This window comes from Cyprinodon tularosa, unplaced genomic scaffold, assembly GCF_016077235.1.
Source record: "Cyprinodon tularosa strain WSP-4 unplaced genomic scaffold, ASM1607723v1 ctg377, whole genome shotgun sequence".
Lineage (NCBI taxonomy): Eukaryota > Metazoa > Chordata > Actinopteri > Cyprinodontiformes > Cyprinodontidae > Cyprinodon > Cyprinodon tularosa.
The window spans coordinates 74,615-97,944 of record NW_024039093.1 but is presented as its reverse complement, the minus strand read 5'-3'; the positions used below and the strand labels follow the sequence as shown (position 1 = coordinate 97,944).

The 23,330-nt window shown below is 43.4% G+C and overlaps 1 protein-coding gene across 2 annotated transcripts in view; it reads left to right on the top strand.

The window, feature by feature from the left end:
• The window catches only part of ep300a (E1A binding protein p300 a), a 50,868-nt gene extending 28,204 nt beyond the window's left edge, over window positions 1-22,664 (top strand). For both annotated transcript variants that reach the window (XM_038296762.1, XM_038296761.1), the window contains 17 exons: window positions 203-596; window positions 700-818; window positions 923-986; window positions 4,234-4,409; window positions 5,703-5,791; window positions 9,230-9,310; window positions 9,446-9,502; window positions 9,586-9,663; window positions 9,956-10,023; window positions 11,502-11,652; window positions 11,873-12,019; window positions 12,106-12,219; window positions 15,241-15,406; window positions 15,489-15,656; window positions 15,752-15,913; window positions 17,883-18,164; window positions 19,982-22,664. In XM_038296762.1, the coding sequence (XP_038152690.1) occupies window positions 203-596; window positions 700-818; window positions 923-986; window positions 4,234-4,409; window positions 5,703-5,791; window positions 9,230-9,310; window positions 9,446-9,502; window positions 9,586-9,663; window positions 9,956-10,023; window positions 11,502-11,652; window positions 11,873-12,019; window positions 12,106-12,219; window positions 15,241-15,406; window positions 15,489-15,656; window positions 15,752-15,913; window positions 17,883-18,164; window positions 19,982-22,642 (4,977 nt within the window). In that variant the 3' untranslated portion in view covers window positions 22,643-22,664. The remainder of the gene's footprint in view (window positions 1-202; window positions 597-699; window positions 819-922; window positions 987-4,233; window positions 4,410-5,702; window positions 5,792-9,229; window positions 9,311-9,445; window positions 9,503-9,585; window positions 9,664-9,955; window positions 10,024-11,501; window positions 11,653-11,872; window positions 12,020-12,105; window positions 12,220-15,240; window positions 15,407-15,488; window positions 15,657-15,751; window positions 15,914-17,882; window positions 18,165-19,981) is intronic.
• The last annotated feature ends 666 nt before the right edge of the window (window positions 22,665-23,330 follow it).

The window sequence follows — 23,330 nt, the reverse complement described above, 5'->3', positions numbered from 1 at the left end:
CTGAAGACGTTTACCTTTTCATATTTCGTCTAGCTCCTCGTCTGTTTTCAGTAAGCTTCATGTTATTTATTCAGCACCAACTCACAACAAATCTGATGTTTATATATCCATGTAAAAAAATGGATTCAGAGCGATTCTTTCCAAGTAGATCATAATTATAAAACATTGCCGTCACACTTTTTTGTTAACATTTCCCTTGCAGTTGTCCCAGAAGGGCTCCTATCCAGCAGACAGTCAGGCGATGACCCCCGCCTCCGTCAGCAGCCTGGACGCTTCCTCCCAGCAGCCACAGTCGAACGCCTCCGCCACCAACCTCGAACCCAAGATGGTGGTCGGGCATCAGGAAGAGGAGGAGGAGAGCGACGCGGGCAGCTGCTCCAAAGGAGGGAAGCTCAGCAACCACAAGACGGAGGAACAACCTTTCAAATCAGAGGTGAAGAAAGCAGAGGGTTCTGGAGACGGAGGTAAAGCAGTCCCCATGGAAACGTCAACGGCAGGAGTGAAGATTGAAGACAAGAAACCGGAGGTGAAGAAGGAGGTGAAAGAGGAGGAGACTTCAGAGGCAACGGTTCCACAGGCGCCTGTGAAAAAGAAGAGTAAAGAACTATCCTTCATTTTTACTTTCTTTTTTTATTGTATTGTTTCAATGAGTGGAAGTCCACTCCTCATCTGACCGTCTGCGTCTCCATCCTGTCATAGCCTTCAAGCCAGAGGAGCTCCGTCAGGCCCTCATGCCGACACTGGAATCTCTTTACAGACAAGACCCTGAATCTCTCCCGTTCAGGATGCCCGTCGACCCACAGCTGCTCGGCATACCGGTACGTTAACTGAAGGAAGCTGACCTTTGCTTGTTCTCTGCGTGGTCCAGCAGACTCTTCCCTTTCACCATGTTAATGACTTTTCCTCCCAATCATTTGAACAGGACTACTTTGACATAGTGAAGAACCCAATGGACCTGTCCACTATCAAGAGAAAGCTAGATACAGGTGAGTGATTTATCTTATTGATCGACTAACGATTAATTAATGAGCAAACTTTTTCTTAAAAATCTGAGTGTTTCTCTTGTATAAAGATGATCTTTCCTGTCGCATCATGACTATTTAGCCAGCATATGCCTGATGTCCCAGAATCTCCTAAAACGCTGGCATACGCTGAACTTCCTATGTGTTTTTTCAATTTTAGGCGTATGCATAGAGTATACGAGTCCAGAACTTCTGTCCAACGGCAGCCTAACTTGTGCATAACGCACAGCAGCGTAATGACCATAAAATGATGCACATCTCAGTGTCCTGAGGGGGACAGCGATGGACCTGGAGGCGGCCGGTCTCCATAAAAAGATTTCTTTGATCATAAAATTAATCTAGCTGCTTTTACCGCCTGCCCTCCCCCCAAAAAAAAGAATTAAAAAAATAAAAAGAAAGAAATAAGGTTTTTGGTGTCAGCATATTGAGCGTCATGTCTGCTAGGAAGTTTGTTGGTGGTGGGCGTGAACGCAGGGAGGATCTGTCACCCTCACCCTATGATGGGGATGAAGTCTGGAGGAGAACTGACGGTTTCCTCCTGTGAACCCCCTTTATCCCAAAACGCTGCCAATACGCCATTATACAGTAGCTGGAAGTTAGAAACATGTTCAGCGCTCGTCTGGAACACGTCAGATACGCTGATATGCGTTGGAGAGAAGTTCTAGATAAGTTACGCAGAAGTTATGCACAAGTTACTCAGAGGTTTAGGATAAGGTAGACACAAAGACTTCTGAGGAACGTATGTCAACCACCAGATAACTGACCTGTAACTTATGGCCCACGAATGGAACACGCTGGCATACGTCATCATACAGTAACTGTATGTTAGAAACTCGTTCAGCGGTCTGGTATAACTCGCCGTATATCTACGTGTGCCAGCGTGCTTCAGTGTGCAGACATGACTCAAACAAATTTTTCTTTTTTCTTTTAATTCTTTTTTTTTTTTTTTTTTTTTTGGGCAGGCGGTAAACAGCAGCTAGGTTAATACCGCCATCAAAGACATCTTTCGGAGATTCTGGGACATTAAGCATACGCTGGATAAATCGGCAAGGTGTGACTGGCCTAAAGAAGATTTTACAAAATTTAACCAGGTGAAACTCTGAACTTTTCCGCTTGAGGATTTCTGGATTTTCTGGAATGAATAAAAAAAACTGTTTTCTCACCCCTCGTGGGGTGGTATGTGTCATCCTCAAGCTCGGGTCCTCTACCAGAGGCCTGGGAGTTTCTGGGAGGGTTCTGTGCAGTATCTTAGCTGTTCCTAGGACTGCGCTCTTCTGGGCATACTATATATATATATATATATATATATATATATATATATACACTATATTGCCAAAAGTATTTGCTCACCTGCCTTGACTCACATATGAGCTTAAGTGACATCCCGTTCCTAATCCATAGGGTTCAATATGACGTCGGTCCACCCTTTGCAGCTAGAACAGCTTCAACTCTTCTGGGAAGGCTGTCCACAAGGTTTAGGAGTGTGTTTATGGGAATTTTTGACCATTCTTCCAGAAGCGCATTTGTGAGGTCGCACACTGATGTTGGACGAGAAGGCCTGGCTCTCAGTCTCCGCTCTAATTCATCCCAAAGGTGTTCTATCGGGTTGAGGTCAGGACTCTGTGCAGGCCAGTCAAGTTCATCCACACCAGACTCTGTCATCCATGTCTTTATGGACCTTGCTTTGTGCACTGGTGCACAGTCATGTTGGAAGAGGAAGGGGCCAGCTCCAAACTGTTCCCACAAAGTTGGGAGCATGGAATTGTCCAAAATGTCTTGGTATGCTGAAGCATTCAGAGTTCCTTTCACTGGAACTAAGGGGCCAAGCCCAGCTCCTGAAAAACAACCTCACACCATAATCCCCCCTCCACCAAACTTTACACTTGGCACAATGCAGTCAGACAAGTACCGTTCTCCTGGCAACCGCCAAACCCAGACCCGTCCATCAGATTGCCAGATGGAGAAGCGCGATTCGTCACTCCAGAGAACGCGTCTCCACTGCTCTAGAGTCCAGTGGCGGCGTGCTTTACACCACCGCATCCGACGCTTTGCATTGCACTTGGTGATGTATGGCTTGGATGCAGCTGCTCGACCATGGAAACCCATTCCATGAAGCTCTCTGCGCACTGTTCTTGAGCTAATCTGAAGGCCACATGAAGTTTGGAGGTCTGTAGTGATTGACTCTGCAGAAAGTTGGCGACCTCTTCGCACTATGCGCGTCAGCATCCGCTGACCCCGCTCCGTCAGTTTACGTGGCCTACCACTTCGTGGCTGAGTTGCTGTCGTTCCCAAACACTTCCATTTTCTTATAATACAGCTGACAGTTGACTGTGGAATATTTAGGAGCGAGGAAATTTCACGACTGGATTTGTTGCACAGGTGGCATCCTATCACAGTTCCACGCTGGAATTCACTGAGCTCCTGAGAGCGACCCATTCTTTCACAAATGTTTGTAAAAACAGTCTGCATGCCTAGGTGCTTGAATTTATACACCTGTGGCCATGGAAGTGATTGGAACACCTGATTCCAATAATTTGGATGGGTGAGCAAATACTTTTGGCAATATAGTGTATATATATATATATATATATATATATATATATATATATATATATATATATATATATATATATATATATATTAGTATTATTATATACCGGTGTGTGTATATATATATATTTTGTTTTTTACAATCTTGGTATAATTTCTGCTCTAAGTGACAGCTAAAGGCATATTTTACTGTCTCCATCTAAATTTGTTGATTATTTCAATAATTTGATTAATCTGATTAATTGTTTCAGTTCTAATGTAGATAATGTTGGGTTGGCAGCTTGTTTATTTATTTTATCGTGCATCTCTGTAGTAAACATTTCGCTGCATTGTTGTGGTCCAATCAGGCGGTTTTATGGCGTCCAGTATGGCGACGTAAATGGACAGTGGTCACGTGATAGAACCTCCTCTATTAGCAGCATAAAAGGCTGAAATAATATTTTAAAGGGTTAATTTTGCATGATAAACACCCTTTAAATAAAACACTATTTCCTTTTTGGCATTATTTTTATTGAAGAAAAATAATTTAAAGAAACATTTTGAAAATATTCAACAAGTTTTTTTTTTTTTTTTTTTTTTTTTTTTAATACTTCATCTGATCAGGTAATCATTGAATTTTTTTCAATCAAACTTTTTTTTTCCCCCCTGGATGTTGTTGCAGGTCAGTACCAGGATCCCTGGCAGTATGTTGATGACATCTGGCTGATGTTCAACAACGCCTGGCTCTACAATCGCAAAACTTCACGGGTCTACAAGTACTGCTCCAAGCTGGCCGAGGTGTTCGAGCAGGAGATTGACCCGGTCATGCAGGGACTCGGCTACTGCTGCGGGCGAAAGGTGAGGCGACGGGGGGGAAAACCTGCAGTAGAACTGTCTCACACAGACACCTCTTATGCTACGTTCAGACCGCACGCTGCAGAAGCAGCAGAAGCAGCCAGTTTACATGCAAAGTCAATGGTTGACGCATATGCATAACATATTGAAACTACTTTCTACCCACTGATCACAGCAAATATAGCTGCCATTGCTACAGGCAAAGAAAGGATAGCGTAGCTCCGCCCAATGAGCATCAGACCCACTTTTCCCACCGCGCAGCCAGAGCACACATCAGAACTAAACTTGTACAAGCATCAAAAATGATGCAGCACGAGCGTTTTTTGCTGCTCCTGCTGCTTGCGGTCTGAACGTACATTTAAAGCTTGTTTTTTCTGACTAGTTATTCCCTGTGAGCTGAGACGCAAAAATGATATCGGCATAGCCACTAATGTTGGTTCATAAATACTTTTACCAGATCATGCGTCAGCTTTTATTACTCTATTTCGGCTTTTAAAGAGAAATACCTCAACTTTACTGATTCTATGAGGAAAGTTTGGATCAGTGGTGTGATTAAACACTGAAGAAATCAATCTCATGTTGATTTTCCATAAACCTCATTTAGGGTTGAGGTTAATCCCTTTTCTTTTTTCAATAAATTGATTTATTGAAACAGAAAAAGTTTTAGTAAATAAACATACATCTATTAAAACTTCTTTTGAACTTAAGAAAAAAACTTGAAATGAAGATTTTAAAATAATTGAAAAAGGGCAAAAAAGTAAAAAAGATACCTACCCAGCCACTATGCCTAGCATTAGCTTAGTCAATGTAGTCATTTTGTGACTAACAAGGAACAGATGAATAATTATGTAACTTTAAGTGCTTAGCAGCAGTTTTTTTTTTAACCAGGCGTAGCTAAACCTGCACCACTTTAGTAGGTCTGGATAAACTATATTTATGCACAAAGATGTTTCATCCTAAAAGTAAAATGTTTTATACTTTTTATACAGACTTTGCTTTAAAGCTGCTGTTTTGTTTTTGTTCATGTTGTGTGTTTTATCGGTTGCATGCTCTACTTAACAATTTGACAACTAAAGTGGTGGATTATTATTTCAGTATTCGATTTAATCTGATAATTTCAGATCTTTTCTCAGGACTTCCTTTGTAATTCCTTTTGAAGGGTGACTGTAGTGAAAGTCATGTAAACCAATGATCGTTTTCTCTTACCTTTGTGTTTTTCTCCAGGTGATTTTCTTTAAATTGAAAGTTGCTCATCAGAATAACATGTGGTTTGTCTTTCTGTCTGGTCTCCATCAGCTGGAGTTTTCTCCACAGACGCTGTGCTGCTATGGGAAGCAGCTTTGCACGATTCCCAGAGATGCTGTTTACTTCAGCTACCAAAACAGGTACATAAGGAAGAGAAAGTTACTGAATAGTACATCTTCAATTTGCAATAGGAGTAGATTGTAGGGCTGGGCGATATGGCTAAACAATAAAATCTTTATTTTTTTATTTTTTTTTTAGTCATCTTTGACAATTACGATTTTAATTGATTTTAATTAAAGTATTCAAAACCACATGCATTTATTTTAAAATAGGTTTACTTTATTCAAAAATACATTGTGCAAAATAACAAATATTAGCCAACAATAAACCTGTTGAAAAAAAGTGTAACCTTAAATATTCATAACATAAATCTTGTGCAGGGAACACAAAAATGTTCACCCAATAATAATTGTACAGATTCTTTATCAGTATCATATTTAGTACAAGTGCAAAAAAAAAACAAAATACTTGAATTTGCTGAAATATGCAATTTAATGAACAGTCAATAATGTATCTTCTGTGAGGTAGGTGGTTAATAAACAGCAGCTATTGAGAGCCCAGTTTACGTTAAACTCGTACAGATTGACTAAACCAAAGATCTGTTGTATCTGCAAATTACAAAGTAGAGTCCAACTTTTCACAGAGCAGTGGTTGTGTTTCACTCCACAGTTTTGTTAGCGCAACCTCCGCAAAGTATTTATGACTTGGTGGGTCATATTTCGGATCACACACTTTTAGCACCTGTAGGAAGCCAGGCTTCTCTACGGTTTAAATGGGCACCATGTCCATCCCTATATGAACAGCTACAGCGTCGGTCATCTGCTTCCACCGCACACTAAACTTGTCGGTCGGCACTGCTTTAGAAAATGAGGCGGTCAGGGTTTGTGATCTTTTCTTTTCGTGATCGTGTTTGTCTTTGCGCATGCTACCGACGCTGCACTCCCAAAGCTGCGAGCGCTGTTTCCATTCTCTGGGTTTCTTTGTCGGAGATGCTTAAACAAGTTAGTTGTGCTGCTAGTTTTGGTTTTGATCGCATTTTTTGACAAACCTTGTACACTACTGTAGTGAGTAAACAGTGCAGCATCATATCGGGTGTGAGTTGGAAAGAGGCGGTGGAAGCAAACGCGCAAGTAAAAAATACAGGAGAAGAGACTTCCTTGATTTTACGATTTAGCAACATTTCAAATTTACTTTTAAATACATGAATTAATAAAATTAATTCAGTTTATCGCCCAGTCCTAGTAAATTGTAAAAAATGTATTATAGACAATTAGTAATCAATGATATGTTTACATGAGTACTACATGTATGTTTTAAACTAATTTAATGTTTCCCCAAACTTCACCTCATGCCCCTCCCTCCATTTTGTTAACCTACATGTGATTCCTTAATGTGCTGGCATTTTAACAGTCAGTCCTCCATTCTCATTGCTTATGCTTTCCTGGAACCTCAGTGGATAAATGTTAATTAGCAACTTTTAAAATATTTTCAGGCATTTCCATCTTATGGTGTCAAACCACAAAAGGACAGAAACTATGAATGTTTCGTCCACTAGATGCGTCACACACTATCCTATAAGTTTTCAATGTTTCTTAGCTTCAGCACAGCCGTTTCTGGTGACTGCAATTCAGCAAAAGCCCTTCGATCAGTTATGAATGGAAATCAGCTGTGCTGAAGCAGGGAAACCTCTTAATTCTGCAGGACAGCGGGCCTCAAGGGCCGACTTTGGACATGCCTGTTTTAGAGGAATTCACAGAGTGAATTTTTTCATTATTATTACAAGGTTTGTAAATAAGAATTAGAAACAAGAATTGCCTTTTTAAACAAAAAATGCAATCCAGAAACAAAATTTTTTAAATTTCTTAATCTAAAGGTTTTGAGTAACTTTGCTATTTTCGTAGATTGTATTTTCTTTTATTGTATTAAAAAAACCTTTTTAAAATTGTTTTTTTATTTAACACTTTTCAAATATAATTTTAATATTATATTTTTACAGACGTTACATTTTCCAATCTATTTTTTGTATTTTTTTTTGCAGATTTGGTATATTTTTTTCTTTTTTTTTTTTTTTCATTTCATTGAGGACATGAAATTTGAAAATATCAAATCTGTAAAAAAAAGATTTTTATAAAAACAATTTGAGAAAAGAAATGCTGATTTCTAAACTTTTGATTTTTATTTAAATGTTTATTTTCAAACTTTAGTTAACTAAATGTGTTTGTTAATACTTTGATTTACCTATATTGTTCTTTTCTTGCTACAATAGTGGAACCAAAATCACTCCATACAGTTTCACTGTCGGATAAACTAAACTAAAAAACCCTGAAACTTACCCAGATTGACCAGATATTAAGGCATCTTTAAAAGATTTACAACTGAGAGTTATTTTCCTAAAGTAAAATAGTAAAAGTCCTGTTAATGCTAACATTAATAAACGGGCTAGTGTTTACTTAACTGAACCAGCAATGCTACAAAATGGACTGTTTTTCCGCTGCTATTTAAAGCTTCTATCATGTAAGATGAACAGTTTCTGCTGTAATCGTTCAATAGTTGTTTATACTGTGATTAGAGGGAGTTTCTCATAGTGTGACAATTTTCCCCCCGAATTTTTTAAATATTTAGAGTTGCCGTTTTCTAAAGTTTTCAACAACATATGTTAGTGTTTACCACAGCAGGCTTTGCTAATGTAAACAAAACTGTCTGAATACGAATGTATAAACCTGTGTTGCTTTGATATTTTAGAACTACAGCCAATACTTACAATTCTGTTTTCTAACTGAGTGGTAATGTGATGTTTTTTAACTGTATTTCCTTTAGCCTTCATGTTACCCGCTGAAAGTTCTGCTCTCACCTCAGAAACGGTTTTAGCTTAAACAGCTCATTAAATCTCTTTGCTTCTTCTGACTTGATTCTCCCAATCCAGTTAAATTTAAACTAGATCTTTTTTAGTCTTCCTCCTCCTGTCCTCTTATCTTCCTCGCTGGTGCGTTCACTGAACCCAAAAAATATGGAATCTTGAAGACTTTTTTTTTAATCTCTTCCTACTTATCTGAAGAAAACTTTGCAATGTGGAAGGACCGACTTTAAAATGAGCTGCTTGATTTGAGTAGCTGAGCAGTTTTTCTGTTCCTCATCCCCCAAACACCCCACCCACCCCTGTTTCTGCTCACTCGGCTCCTGCTTTGTTAGCTGATCTGCTGCTTTTTGTTGCTCATCCTCTCATGTCCAAATGGCTAAACTATAATTTTCCTGGCCTCTCTGCTGTGTTTTGTCTCCCATGTTTGTCTCGTCCCGTGTGCACCGGTTTTTCTCCCCATCACTGTGATATTTACTGTCTCTGCATCCCGTTTAAATCATGCCTGGCTTGATTACGTCCCCCCGCTTGCTCGGCTTTCGCCTCCCTGCCCTGCCCATTTCCCCCGCACCGTTTCGTGACTGCCCTCCCATGCGCTGTCTGTGGTTGACTGTGCTGGGGGGGAACGGTGTAGTTCACCAAAATTTGGGCTTCTTGCTGACAGGTACCACTACTGCGAGAAGTGTTTCAACGAGATCCAGGGAGAGACGGTTTCCCTGGGCGATGACCCCACCCAGCCACAAACGTGAGCATTTCCACTTTTCTGTTTCGTTTCCTGACAAAACTGCACATCCAAACATGAACGTCTGACAGGAGTTGAGGTCGGATTTCCACTTTTATTATGCTACACGTTCTCTTACCTCATCTGCTTCCATTTCAGCTCCATAAACAAGGATCAGTTTGAGAAAAAGAAAAATGACACACTGGACCCAGAGCTGTAAGTCTAGAGTCTAAATCTGTGACTCAATGTTGCTTCAGAGGCTAGAAGATAAAAATGTTTGCATCTTTCTCCCTATCCAGGCTGGTTGAATGTATGGACTGCGGACGCAGGATGCATCAGATCTGTGTTTTGCACAATGAAACAATATGGCCGTCCGGGTAAATAAATGTGTTTTTCCTAAAAGCAACGCTGCCTAACATTTGACCCAAACTTTATCTTAATTTGTTTTATACTAAAGGATTTTTCAGGTTCCCTGATGCTTATTGATGCTAAAAAAGATATAATTCTCTGGGGCTCTAAACCTGGAGACTTCAGGTCTAGCACCCCCTAGTGGTGGAATGTTATACAGTGTTGCTTTAAATTTTAAGAGTTAAAAATAAAGAATTAGTGTACAAATATCTTATTGGGTTAACCTGACTTGATACATTTTTTTTGGACCATTTATCATAGTTTTGTTTGTGACGGCTGCTTAAAGAAGAAGAATAAGACGAGGAAAGAGAACAAGTATTCTGCTAAAAGTAAGTAAACTTTACATACAAGATAAACCGACTGACACTTTGTTGATCTACTAACTAACCCAAACATTACAGCCTGTGACTCAAAAATACCACAGCAACAGCCTGGAGACCCTCTAAAAATATGATTGCAAAAACACAAAGCAAAGCAAAAACACAACATCAAAAGAAAATAAAAGGATTACAGTAGAACATTTACATTTTAATATTAATAAAAGCAATAACAATCCAGCACAGAATATGCAGATGGATATAACAACAGAAACTGAAAAATAAAAGAAACCCCAAAGCAGTCCTTCACATATGTTCAAACTGAAAAGGTTTTAAATGACTTGGAACTGTTTTTCTGGACGGAGCTAGTACTACAGGACCTATCTTACAACATTTATCCAGAATGCTTTACAGAGTAAATAACATGGCAACTTCTGTGTGCCAATAGTTTATTTAATTAAATTAAATAGATTCATTTCAGTTTATTTATATAGTGCCAATTCACAACACATCTTCTGAAGGTACTTTACAGAGACAATCCAGCCAGATCATACAGTCAAATTGTTTCAAAGTTTTCTATCTAAGGAAAACCACCTGGTTTTATCAACTCTAAAGCATTCCTTCACACCAGGTATGCTTGTAGCGACAGTGGAGAAGAAAACTCCCTTTGAACAGGAAGAAAGAGCAGAATCAGAACTAAGCTCAGTGTGAGCGGCCTTCTGCTGAGGCCCACTGGGGTTCCATGAGATAGAAGCAGACAACATCTATAATCAAAGGTGTTGATGGCATTTCTCTCCAGGATGGATTTACAGCCAAACAGGAACAGACCAGATGAAGCTAACAGATTCTGCCTAATGGGAGAATAGAGATAGAATGATGAAAAGAGGTCCCCATGTCCTCCCACAGTCTAAGCCTACAGCAGCAAAAATGCAGAAAATAGCTCAGGATAAAACCTAAGAATGTTGGTTGAGTTATAAGAAAGTTGGAGCCAAGGAAAAACGTCCAGACTAAAATTATCCCCCGCAATAACTTTTACAGTTTTTTTGGGGTTTTATTTGAGAAATATTTCTTTTTGATGTAAAAACAACAGATAATTGTTAAGATTAATGTTGGATCCCTTTAAACCTTTGGAAGATGTTTACTAGTAACAGTGTATATACAGACAAGAAATTCTTAATTGATTCTCAAAGAAAGTCTTAAAAATCAATTTATAATAACCAAGGATCAAGACGAGTAAAAAAAAAAAATACAAAAATTCTGCCATCCTTACAGTCCTCATTAACTACCACTGCTTGATTAATTTGTTGTTGAAAGGTAATACAATACTAGTATCAGTAGGTTGTATAAGTTAAAACAGTTAAAAATGTTTTTTATTACCAGAAATCCAATTTAAAAAACCTTGTTGATTGAATTGAATCTTGAAATCTGAACTGACCTTCAGCCTTAGTTTGAATTCCTGTTCATTTCCTGACACTTTTTTCCCCCTGCAGGATTACCCCAGACTAAGTTGGGCAGTTTTCTGGAAGGGAGGGTAAACGACTTCTTGAAGCGCCAGGCCCATCCTGAGTCTGGAGAGGTCTTCATTCGTGTCGTTCATGTATCTGACAAAGTGGTGGAGGTCAAACCAGGAATGAAATCCAGGTAAAAAAAAATAAAAATAAAAGCCCTTTTAAAGCATTTGCTATAAAAAAAAAAAGCTTAACAGAGAAACTTTCCTTTGTCAAGAATCCCCATTATGGAGTCAAACTTCAGTCTTATGGACAGATAAAGCTTTATTATCATTGTTTCCATTTTCGGTGTCCAAACAAAAGCACTGTTACTGCTAATAGCAGCAGTCACCATCTAACGTCTCTGTCTACAGATTTGTGGACAGCGGCGAGATGTCAGAGTCCTTCCCATACAGGACAAAAGCCCTTTTTGCGTTTGAGGACATCGACGGTGTGGACGTCTGCTTCTTCGGGATGCATGTTCAGGAGTACGGATCCGACTGCCCTCAGCCCAACCAGAGGTACGGAGATCAAACCTCGGTGCATCTTTTTCACCGCTTGTGTTTCAAACCTGATGTTATGAAATCCATCTTTCCCGTCCGTGAAGGCGAGTCTACATCTCCTACCTGGACAGCGTTCACTTCTTTCGGCCTCGCTGTCTAAGAACAGCAGTTTACCATGAAATCCTCATCAGCTACTTGGAATACGTCAAGAGATTAGGGTGAGTGCTGCCTGAATATAAATGTTTTATTCAGAAAGACTAAGTATTATGGTACGACAAAATATTAGAGAAATGCGTTTTTTATTTTAAACCCAAAAGAATTAGGGCTGAACTTGTAAACATTTTTAAAGAATTTGACTCAGGAAAAAAGAAAACAAACATGATCACAGACTATAATCAACAGGAAAAGAACGTGGGACATTATTAACTCTTTTCAACTGACCGAAAAACCCTTTTAAAAGTGGGAACAATCACCTTTTAGTCTGCTAGGATTATCCTTATTGATGATGTGTGAGTCTGTTAAACCCTATTAACTCCTGCCTGCTGTGTTTCACCACTAATGTTTTCCCAAGTAATTCATCTAATTAGGACAGTTCCTCTGTCAGGATATAAATTCATCTTCATTCTGCATGTGGCAAAGATTTGGTGTTAGAATGAGAGCGGCGTCCTTGATCTAAGAACAAAGTGTAATATTTTGATAAGACCAGAGCCATGGATGTCGTCTCATCTGTCAACGTGTGTGATGTAATGATGAGAAGATGTTGAATATTGGAATTCTATAAAATGCTTCTTTAAATGAGAGATATGAGCCCGGTTGGTAAGCGCTGCCTTAAGCCGGGCGTACAGTGCGATTTGTTTTGCCCTTTTTGGGGCGACTTTCTAGTCGTGTGAGAATTTTTCGATTTGGCCGTATTTCAGCCTGATGGTGCGTCGTATACAGGCGGTAACGAGGGGCGATCGGCCTCTCAAGACCACATCCCACTCAGGAATCTTGAGGTCGGGAGAAAATCAAACATCTTTGATTTTCAGTCGGCCATCTTGGGCAAATTGCTCATTGGGCAAACAACGATTGTTGTTCTTCTTCCTCTCAGATGAAACCCCAGAAACAATCTCCTCCCAACGGTTTTGCTGCAGTCGGCATACAGTGGGAACATCAGACCCGTTAATTTACTTGGTAGAGTTGATCACAACGTAGTCGTGTGTGATCTAACAAGTCGAAACGACTCTGCTAGCATTCGATGAACATGGTGCAGCACTGGTACGCCCTGGCTCCCTGCCATTTGCTCTGCATTGTTTAGTTTCCTTATTCCTGTCACACTGACGACATCATCAACGCTTACCCAGCGCGATGGTGTCAGCAGACACACAGCTGTTAGAAACACAGGAAACGCAGCTTGACGGGGGGTCAGATCCAGCTTTTTTAACGGGAAGGGAGCCAAATGGTGACTGTTGGCGGTTTGAACCCATGTTTAAAAAAATCTGCATTAACTCGCTAATTTCAGCATATTAAAGGTGCATAGTCATGTTATATATGACATTTTAAAGTTTATATTTTCTTAAAGATTACTGCCTCCTGCTGTCTTATTTGTTATTGTTTGTTAGTAACTGAAGCCCTTAGTCTGTATTTACAACAGCAAGGAGGTTTCTGTCCACCATGTTTGCAGCCTGCTGGTCTCTTTGCCAACATCAACACTGTAACCCTGGGAACTCTATTATGATTGGCTGCGGAACCTGGAAGTAAACACAGGGTCAAACACTGAACCAAAGCCGTTTCACACCATAACTCCACGTTAGAAAAGGAGGAAAACCCAACTACGATGTTGGCAGAGAGCATCGATTGTGTATTGTTACATCCATAGAATGATTTATTTTCCAGCAAACTTCTTATTATTGCTCCTTTAATAATGATCAAAGATGAGAATGGAGTGAATAACAATAAGGAGACTGAGTGTGCACTTTAAACCAGTTGGATGCAAGAAAAACAAAAGCAAATAAGACTTTGAGCTCTTGTCATGTTGTTGCCATCTGACACCCACCTCGCCCCATTTCTCTTTCTTTACTCTGGCAAGACTATTTGTTACAAAAGTTTAAAATGGAAAGAAACCATCATTTATTTTCATTTACTGTTAGTCCCTAAGCGAACCACTGCTGCCCAGGGTGGAGCTGCTGACTTCACTTTTTCTAAATGACATCAACCTTATAAGAAATGGTAAAAAATGAGATGCATTAACCCTTTCTAACCTGAGGAGGGCGTCAGACAGGTGGGCTTAAAGCTGATTTATACTCAGAAACCTGGTCGTCTGCTGTGTCGCGGTGAACGCAGATATGCCCCGCCCCTTCCGCAGACACTCTCGCAGCTGCACCTCTCCCAAATTATAGGTGACGGCAGACGGTGATGCAGACAGGAGGCCTCTTATTGGTCAAATCTACATCCACGTATGCCTATTTCCTGTTTGGTACCTTAGAGGCTTGTTTTGTTTATTTGACCGCCATTGTGGAAAACTTTTAGACTTTAGACAGATTTGATTTGTCATTTTGTTTACACAAGCGTAAAACAAAAAGAAATTTCGTTTGGAAACAGCTCACTGGACAATTTCATCTTTTTAAAAGTGCTGCCTTGAAAAATAGTAAAAATGACTGTAAATTTACAGTTCTTAACTTTTTTTTTTTTTTTTACTCATTTAAAAAAGTTTTTTAAAACGACTCAAGATGGAGCAGCTAGAAGAGCGAGGTTTGCTCCAGCTGGACACTTTTTCTACCTGGATCCCCGTTCTTTTTGGCCGTCATGTCCCTCTGTTGTCGCACAAATTTGCCCCCACTTCCTCACCGCCTCGGCCGTATCTAGACTCACAGCTAGTACGTAATTGTCCCTCTTGAGTTGTGGCGTGGAAGAACATAGCACAAACCACGCTTCAATATTGGGCATAAATCAAAAATATCTGCAACAAGCTCACTGCGACACACTGCTGCTGGACGATAACCAGCCCTTTAGACAGAAAAGCAGGATTTCAACAAACGTGCAGTAAAGACTTATGAAAAGATAAGACATTGATTTATTGCTTATTAGCATAATAAAGGGGTGAGTCGCCCTTTAAACCTGATTTGGCTTTTTCTTGCTTCACATTCGGTGAACTTTATCTTATTTTTTATGAAATGTTCAAAATGTTCTTAAAAAGTAAAATCCAAAGCTCTAAGTCACTGATTTGTCTGTGTTCTGGTTTTTCTGATTTGTGTCTCCAGTTACACCATCGGTCACATCTGGGCCTGCCCGCCTAGTGAGGGAGACGACTACATCTTCCACTGCCATCCCTTAGATCAGAAGATCCCAAAGCCCAAACGACTGCAGGAGTGGTATAAGAAGATGCTGGACAAAGCCGTAGCAGAGCGGATCGTACACGACTACAAGGTGGGAGCTTAATGAGCCGTTTTCATTTTTGCACGCTTCCTTTGCCTCTTCAGTTTTATGAATGTTTGTTTTGCTTTTGAAGGATATTTTCAAGCAGGCGACGGAGGATCGTTTAACAAGTGCCAAGGAGCTGCCTTATTTTGAGGGCGACTTTTGGCCCAACGTGTTGGAGGAGAGCATCAAGGAGCTGGAGCAGGAGGAGGAAGAGAGGAAACGGGAGGAGAACAGCACCTCTAATGAGAGCGTCGACGTAAGATCAAGTCTTTGCCTTTTGAATCTGTGGGTTGATGATTTTATTTCTGTGGAAAGCGGATGAAAGACTCATTTGACGTTTTCTTTGTGCAGGACGCTAAAAGCGACAGCAAAAACGCAAAGAAGAAGAACAACAAGAAGACGAGCAAGAACAAAAGCAGCCTGAGTCGATCGAATAAGAAGAAACCAGGGATGCCAAACGTTTCCAACGATCTGTCCCAGAAGCTTTACGCGACGATGGAGAAACACAAGGAGGTATGAAGCTGCACGTTGAGCTAACCTGCTAGCTGACGGCTAAAATTTGGAAAAAACTTGCAAATAAAAAAATTAATCTTTTAGCTTTTTGCTGCGAACGTCAGTTTGAAGCAGCTGTTTCTACAATCAATAAGGTGGTTATGAAGTTTACATTTTACCAGTCAGAACCGGTTCCAGGCTTTCAGTTCTCCAAGAATTCTAGTTTTTAACTACAAGTAGCGATGGCCGGACTGCCATCCGATTGCCAACAAAGAAGAATCTGTAGCGGTGCGTGTGTTTAACGGTCTGTTTGCACGTCGGTATTCCAATATTAAAGGCACAACGAGGAGGCGCACAGCTAACAAGATTTAAAAGAAAAGTCCAGTCAGCAAGGAAAAATCAATGGATCATTATTTATATCTAAAACTAATATGCTTGCAGTGGTTTAATGAATTTGGCTTTAATCAGTAAAAAAATCAAAACAATAATTTTCGTCACGACCATCGAGTCTGGGAGTGGCCATTTTTTCCCAAATATAGTAGCCCCTCCCTCCTGCCATCTTCCAGCAGTGACGTCACGGTGCGGTAAGCCTAGCGCCATTCTCCCCGCTTTACAAGCTAAATCAATGGGAACTACTAGACACATCTGCAATCAACAACAATTATTGAAGATTTCCAGAGGACTTCAACATTGAAATTCACCAGAGCTATAGTGAAACTGACAATGCCCACGTGCATGGCAGCTGGATGCTGGAATACATCGGGTAAAATTGAAAATAAAGAGTTATTCCACCTTTCTGATTCCTGATCCTCCACGGACGGGTTCGTCGTTGGATCGCCAACTTGAAGAGGGAGGATTTGCCATCGAACTTCTGGCCAGATAAAAAACCCGTAATATGTAGCCAACATTTGGAAGAAGAATGTTTTCAAGATGACTTGGATAATAGCGCTTTGTGACAAACACCAGATACAGCACTGGGACTTGATCAACAGCCGATACCGCACCGTGACGTCACTAACCAGCAGGTGGCAGTAGTGTTCTTTGAAAAACATGGATGCCTCCAGTAAAGCACATTCACATGAAAATTACTCTAAATAAAAACCAATTATCATTTATTGAATATATTATAATTTAATATTTAACGTACTTTCAGAAGTTTGAATTCTGAATATGAGCGGACTTTTCCTTTACCAGCCAGGATGAAATCCTTGGCTTTGACCTGCTTTACTGGTTTTCTACGAAGGAAGTTTGGTTCCCTTCATTCTAAGCAAACTCACTGCAGGAACATTGGATCCTTTGTTTTTTAGCATCATCTTTTATCAGAGACCTGCATCGGTTGACTCTAGAGCTGTTGAACTTATGAATAGTTTCAAGTGGGACTTAAATTTGTCTTTTATTTTATTGCATCTTCAATCTGTTTCTCATGATAAAACCCAGTAAATCAACGATGGAGAACAAACACTTATTGTTCCTGCTGCGCTCCTCTTTCCTCCGATCCTAAACTCAGCATCGCATTCAGAATCAGGTCAGTTAAGTAACAAAAAAGGTCTAATGGGATATAAGTAACCAAAGTCTAACATGTTGGTTTAAAAAAAGGTACTAAATATAAAACTCCATATAAAAGTGGAACCGAGTGAAATAAAATTAATTCAATTTATGTTGGAGTTTCGAGGTTTGTTATGAACTGAAAATAACCCTGAGATGATTTATAGTAACGTTTATAAATGTGAGATATCCATAGAGGATTACAGATGGCTTCATTGGCTATTAGCCTGGGCTAGCATGACAGGAAACGCTCCATCGGGATTCCATAGAGGACGTGGATTCTAACAAGAACTTCTGCCATCGCAAAAGATCATAGAAACAAATCAGATCAACTGCTTTCAGCCTTCCTGTTGTCTGCTGAAAGTCTTGCTCTCACTCCCTGAACCAACAGCAGCTGCTTTTAGAAACAGAATTGAGTGTTTGAATGTTCCTCCTCTGCCTCTAGGTGTTCTTCGTCATCCGGCTGATCGCAGGCCCCATGGCCAACGCTTTGCCCCCCATCGCAGACCCAGACCCCCTGATGGCGTGCGACCTCATGGACGGTCGCGATGCCTTTCTGACTCTGGCACGGGACAAACATCTGGAATTCAGCTCGTTGAGGAGGGCCAAATGGAGCTCCATGTGCATGCTAGTGGAGCTGCACAACCAGAGCCAGGACCGCTTTGTTTACACCTGCAACGAGTGCAAGCTCCACGTGGAGACGCGCTTCCACTGCACCGTTTGTGAGGTGAGTCCTGACCTGTCCTTAGTGTCCTTATTTCCTTTGTCTTCTTCCAGTTTAATTCATTTTGCAAGAACAATTCACTATATTTTTCTTTTAATACAAACCCAATTGACTAAGAACTCAAAAGGTATCACCTCTGCCAAGGAGGTGATGTTTTCAGATTTGTGTTTTTCTGTCAGTCTGTGTGAAGGATAACTTAAAAACTTATGAATGGGTTTTATTTACATTTTTTCCCCAGAGTTGCACCTCATGATAAGGAGCAATACATTCACTTTTTGGTAATGGTCCAGATCTGAGCTATAGGTTTAACCCCTAAAGCCTTAAGGGGCTAAAGAGCAAATTACGTACGAGAATTAAAGAAAGTTCAGCTCCCAGCTATAAATTAGAAATACGATTGTTTGTATTTTTGTGACAGAAAGGCATTGAGGAATATTTTTCAGGTGGAATCACTATTTTAGATGTCATAATGTGGGATTAATAGGCGATTAAACACAGAAAAAAATGAAAAATATTTAGCTGAAACACCATGAAAGCCCATTTGAAAGTCTGGATGAACCCTCAGACTTTATAGATCCACATCTTCACTATAACTCAAATACATTTGGGCTGAAGTTGAAGCATCTTTGTTCCACTAAAGTTTTAGTGAGCATTGTGCTAGGAGGAAATTTGATTTTGGCCCAATGCCTGAATTGGCCAAATTATGCATTTCTTCAACTCATAAAAGAGAATCTGCTCAGACAAATATACTGATTTCCATTATTGGAGACCTTCTGCATAAGGCAAAGCCTTTGCTCGCTACGGAAGCCGGCAGACCAAACCCGATGAAAGTGCGCATTCAGCGTCTGCTCTTGATAATGCAAGCGTAGAAGAAGAAATGTGCTGTTTACCTGTGCAAAGAAAGAAACAACGAAAGAAAAATGTCTGAGGACTTCAGTGTTGAGGAAGAGCATGAGTTCTTTGCTGAGCTGAATGCGCTGTTTCATCCGGTTTGGCCTGCTGCGGCTTCCGTAGAGTCGTGAACTCGCATGTGCGCGCTTTTAGGAAATCCTATACACTACTGTTTATGCTCTAAAAACATTCTAAATGACTTCGTTTCGAGTAAATTATTGACGCTACCCACTCAGGACACTTGGAATGCATTGGACGAGCAGTATGGAGGAATATTGACACGTTTTTTGTGGACTTTTATGGACCTTTCTGTCTCGGTCACCATAGACCTCCATTATTTGAATGTCAGCAGACAGCAAGAAGCCTCCCAGATCTCCAGATGCATTTGAGATATCAAAAAAGTACTCCAGAGTGTTGTTCAGCATGGGGGGGAGTAGAAAATGAAGGCTAATCATGTTTTGGGTGTACTATTCCTTTAAATGTACACTGATCTGCTAATTTAACGGAAGTCGTTTAAATGTCCCTTTTAGAATGCATGCGTGTTACTATGGGTACGCTGGTCTGATGGGGGGTATGTTGACCTGACAGAACACCGGCCATTAGGGGGCGGGACTAAAAATCAATACCTGCTGTTTCATTACTCCTGCAGAGTCACGTCAGGTGGAATTTTAAATCTTGTGAAAAAAATCATTTTGAAACATGTTTTAGAAGTTTTTAAGCCCCATTTGAAAAGCATGTGGATGAAACGCCATGTGACGGCGTTTTGGTCATTTCTATAAATAGATAAACGTGAGCAGGTGTCAGTTGGGCTTGGTACCGGGCTAAAGGGGTTATGTCACACAGGTCCAGATGTGCTGCTAGTGGAGGTCTTCTCTCTGACTGCTGTTCTGGTGTTAAATAGGATTCTAACCCCTAATTTTGTCGGTTTGCAGGATTACGACCTGTGCATCACATGCTACAACACTAAGGGCCACGAGCACAAGATGGAGAAGCTAGGCCTGGGCCTGGACGACGAGAGCAGCAACCAGGCCGCCGCCGCCACCCAGAGCCCGGGAGACTCGCGCCGCCTCAGCATCCAGCGCTGCATCCAGTCCCTGGTCCACGCGTGCCAGTGCCGCAACGCCAACTGCTCGCTGCCTTCCTGTCAGAAGATGAAACGCGTGGTCCAGCACACCAAAGGCTGTAAGAGGAAAACCAACGGCGGCTGCCCCATCTGCAAGCAGCTGATCGCCCTGTGCTGCTACCACGCCAAGCACTGCCAGGAGAACAAGTGCCCCGTCCCCTTCTGCCTCAACATCAAGCACAAGCTGCGGCAGCAGCAGCTGCAGCACCGCCTGCAGCAAGCCCAGATGCTGAGGAGGAGGATGGCCAGCATGCAGAGAGTGGGCCAGACCCCCTCGGGGGGCACACCCGGGGGGAGCGGTCTGCCGTCTCCCAGCGGAACCACCGGCCCCGCTACTCCTACGTCTGTCGGGACGCAGCCTCCGACCCCGCAGACCCCCACCCAGGGCAACATGCCCGCACTTCCTCAGCCCATGAGCGGGATGGTGACTCCGGGTCACCAGCAGGGCGGTACGATCCCCCCCCAGCACCATCTCCACCAGTTCCAGGCAGAAGGGATGATGGTTTCCCCCCAGCAGCAGCAGCACCTCGGCGGTCTGCCTCCATACAACCCCAGACCCCCCGGGGCGTCTCCTCACCACCCGTCGCTGGGGAAACCCGGTTTGGGTCCGTCCACCCCGACACAGCAACAGCCCAACCAGGGACCGGGGGCCATGGCCCCTCAGGGCCAGCAGCAGGGGCCTCCGCCGGCCGCCGTAGAGACAGCACTGAAAATCCAACAACTGGCAGAGAGCCAGAGCCGGATGGCTCAGGCCCAGGCACGGATCCGAGGTCTGATGCCTCAGCACCCCCACCACCAGAACAGCCCGGCCCCGATGATGCCCCACATTGGGGCCCAGAACCAGGGGGGGGTCGGCAGGACTATTCTGGAGCAGCAGCAGCACGGCGTCATGCCCGGTGCGCAGCCGCAGCTACCCCCCCAAATTCAACAGCAGCTACAGCCCACCAACCAGCAGTGGGGCCCCAGGGGCCCGACCATGAACCCGCAAGTAAGGACAGGCATGATGGGCCCAATGGCCCCACAGCAGCAACAGCAGATGAATCCGCAGCAGGCAGGAAACCGAGGCGGGATGCCGGGGTTGGGGCTTCCAGAAGGGGCCGGGGGGGGCCCTGGGCCGATGCAAGGAGCAGGCGGCTCCGGAAACCTGCCGCAGGCTGCAGTTCAGGAGCTCCTGCGTACGCTGCGGTCCCCGACCTCACACCTGCAGCAGCAGCAGGTCCTGAACATCCTTCGCTCCAACCCCACTCTGATGGCCGCCTTCATTCGCCAGAGAGCGGCTCGGTACCAGGGGGCCCAGGGAGCCGCAGGGGGGCCGCCAGCGGCGGGGCCTGGAGGCGTACGGTTCCCGGGGAACCCTGGAGGACCCGGGCCCAACCAGCTGGGCGGTTTGGACGGGCAGCAGCAGGTGGTTAACCAGACGGGGATGAACGTGGCTCAGGGTGCAGGCGGGAACATGGCCACCATGGCTCAGCTGCAGCAGCTGCAGCGTCCCATGTTGCCTGGCAACCTGCAGCAGCAGATGGCGGCTCTACAGCAGCAGCAGCAGCAAGGGGGGGCGATGCAAGCGGGACAGCAAGGCAACATGGCGAACATGCCCCCCCAGTTCAGAGAGATGCTGATGAGGAGACACCTGCAGCAGCAGCAGCAGCAGTTCCAGCAGCAGCAGAGCTTCATGCAGCCGGGGCAGGCAGGCATGGCGCCGTCCTCCCAGCCGCAGCCCACAGGGGGGGGCGTGGGGGTTCCTCAGCAGCAGCAGCAGCAGGGAGGAGCGGCGGGGGGGCCGGGCCAGCAGCAGGGATACCCCATGTCTCAGGTGGCTGCGGCGCTCCACCAGAAGTTCCAGCATCAGATGCAGATGCAGCAGAACCAGATGGGGGGGCATCCAGGACCAGAGGCTGGAGGACCGCCACCCCAGCCGGGACCGGGCGGACCGGGGACGGCGCAGCAGCAGCAGGCCGGCGGCGTGATGGTCCATCAGAACCTCCATCAGAGGCTCCTGCAGCAGCAGCAGCTGGGGGGGGGCTCACCCGCCCACCACAGTAGCCCCATGAGCCCCCAGATGGCCCAGTCCCCCCACATCCAGGGACAGGGAGGTCTGGGCTCGCTCGGCAGTCAGGTCCGTTCCCCCCAGCCCTCGCCCAGGCCGCAGTCCCAGCCGCCGCACTCCAGCCCCTCCCCCCGCATGCAGCCCCCCTCCCAGCCTCAGCCCTCCCCTCATCGCATTTCCCCACAGACCCAAACCGGCTCCCCCCACCCGGGTCACGTGGCTCAGCACCACCCCAGCAACATGGCTCCGCCTCAGCCTCCGCAGCAGGACCCCGGCCCGTTCGGCGCCGACCAGAACGCCATCTTGTCCCAGCTGAGCGGGATGGCGGGGATGCACGGAGGTCAGGGCAGCCAGGCGGACATGTTGGGGGGGAACAACAACAACCAGGAGCTGGGGACAAACGTCAACCACAGTCTGATGTAGCCTCGCCGTGCCGGGGGGGGGGGGGGGGGGGGGGGGGGGCTGTATTTTTAATTTAAACTCTTTTATGATGTAAAAAAGTCGAAGTAAAGCTTCCTTCCTATGGGAGATGTGACTTTAATCCTAGAAACCAATAAATGGATAAATTAAATCAATGGTAAGTTATTGCTGTTAATATATCTTCTCTATTTTTGCCAGTCGTGTAGAAAAAGGCCGAAGGATCCAGATTCTGGTTGAAACGTTTCTTCCTCAAATACAAAAATATTTTCTGGGGAATTTTTTTTTATTTGTAAGATTTCTAAGAATTGAAAGGTGGTTAAAAGAAGTGGTTGTTTTCCCTCCTGTGGTGATCACGTATCCTCCGTCTTCGGTGAACGCAGCGAATTCCAGGTATTTATTTTTTATTAGCGCAGGCAGGAGGGGGGGCGTGTTGTTTTTTGGTTTTAATCCTGCAAGAATAAAACGGCGTGTCGTCGATTTCTCCACGAAAAGGTTGTAAATATTTTCCAGCGCTGTTTTTTTTTTTTTTTTTATGCGACCATCTTTTCCCGCTAACGGATTAATCCCGCCTCCTTCGTTCCCTCAGTCTGCAGCGACGAGCTTTGATCTGTCAGTACTGTAAATGATAGGAAATTGTGGTCTTGGATTCTGTTTTTTTGTAAAGAAATGTCTAAAAAAACTGTAAATATTT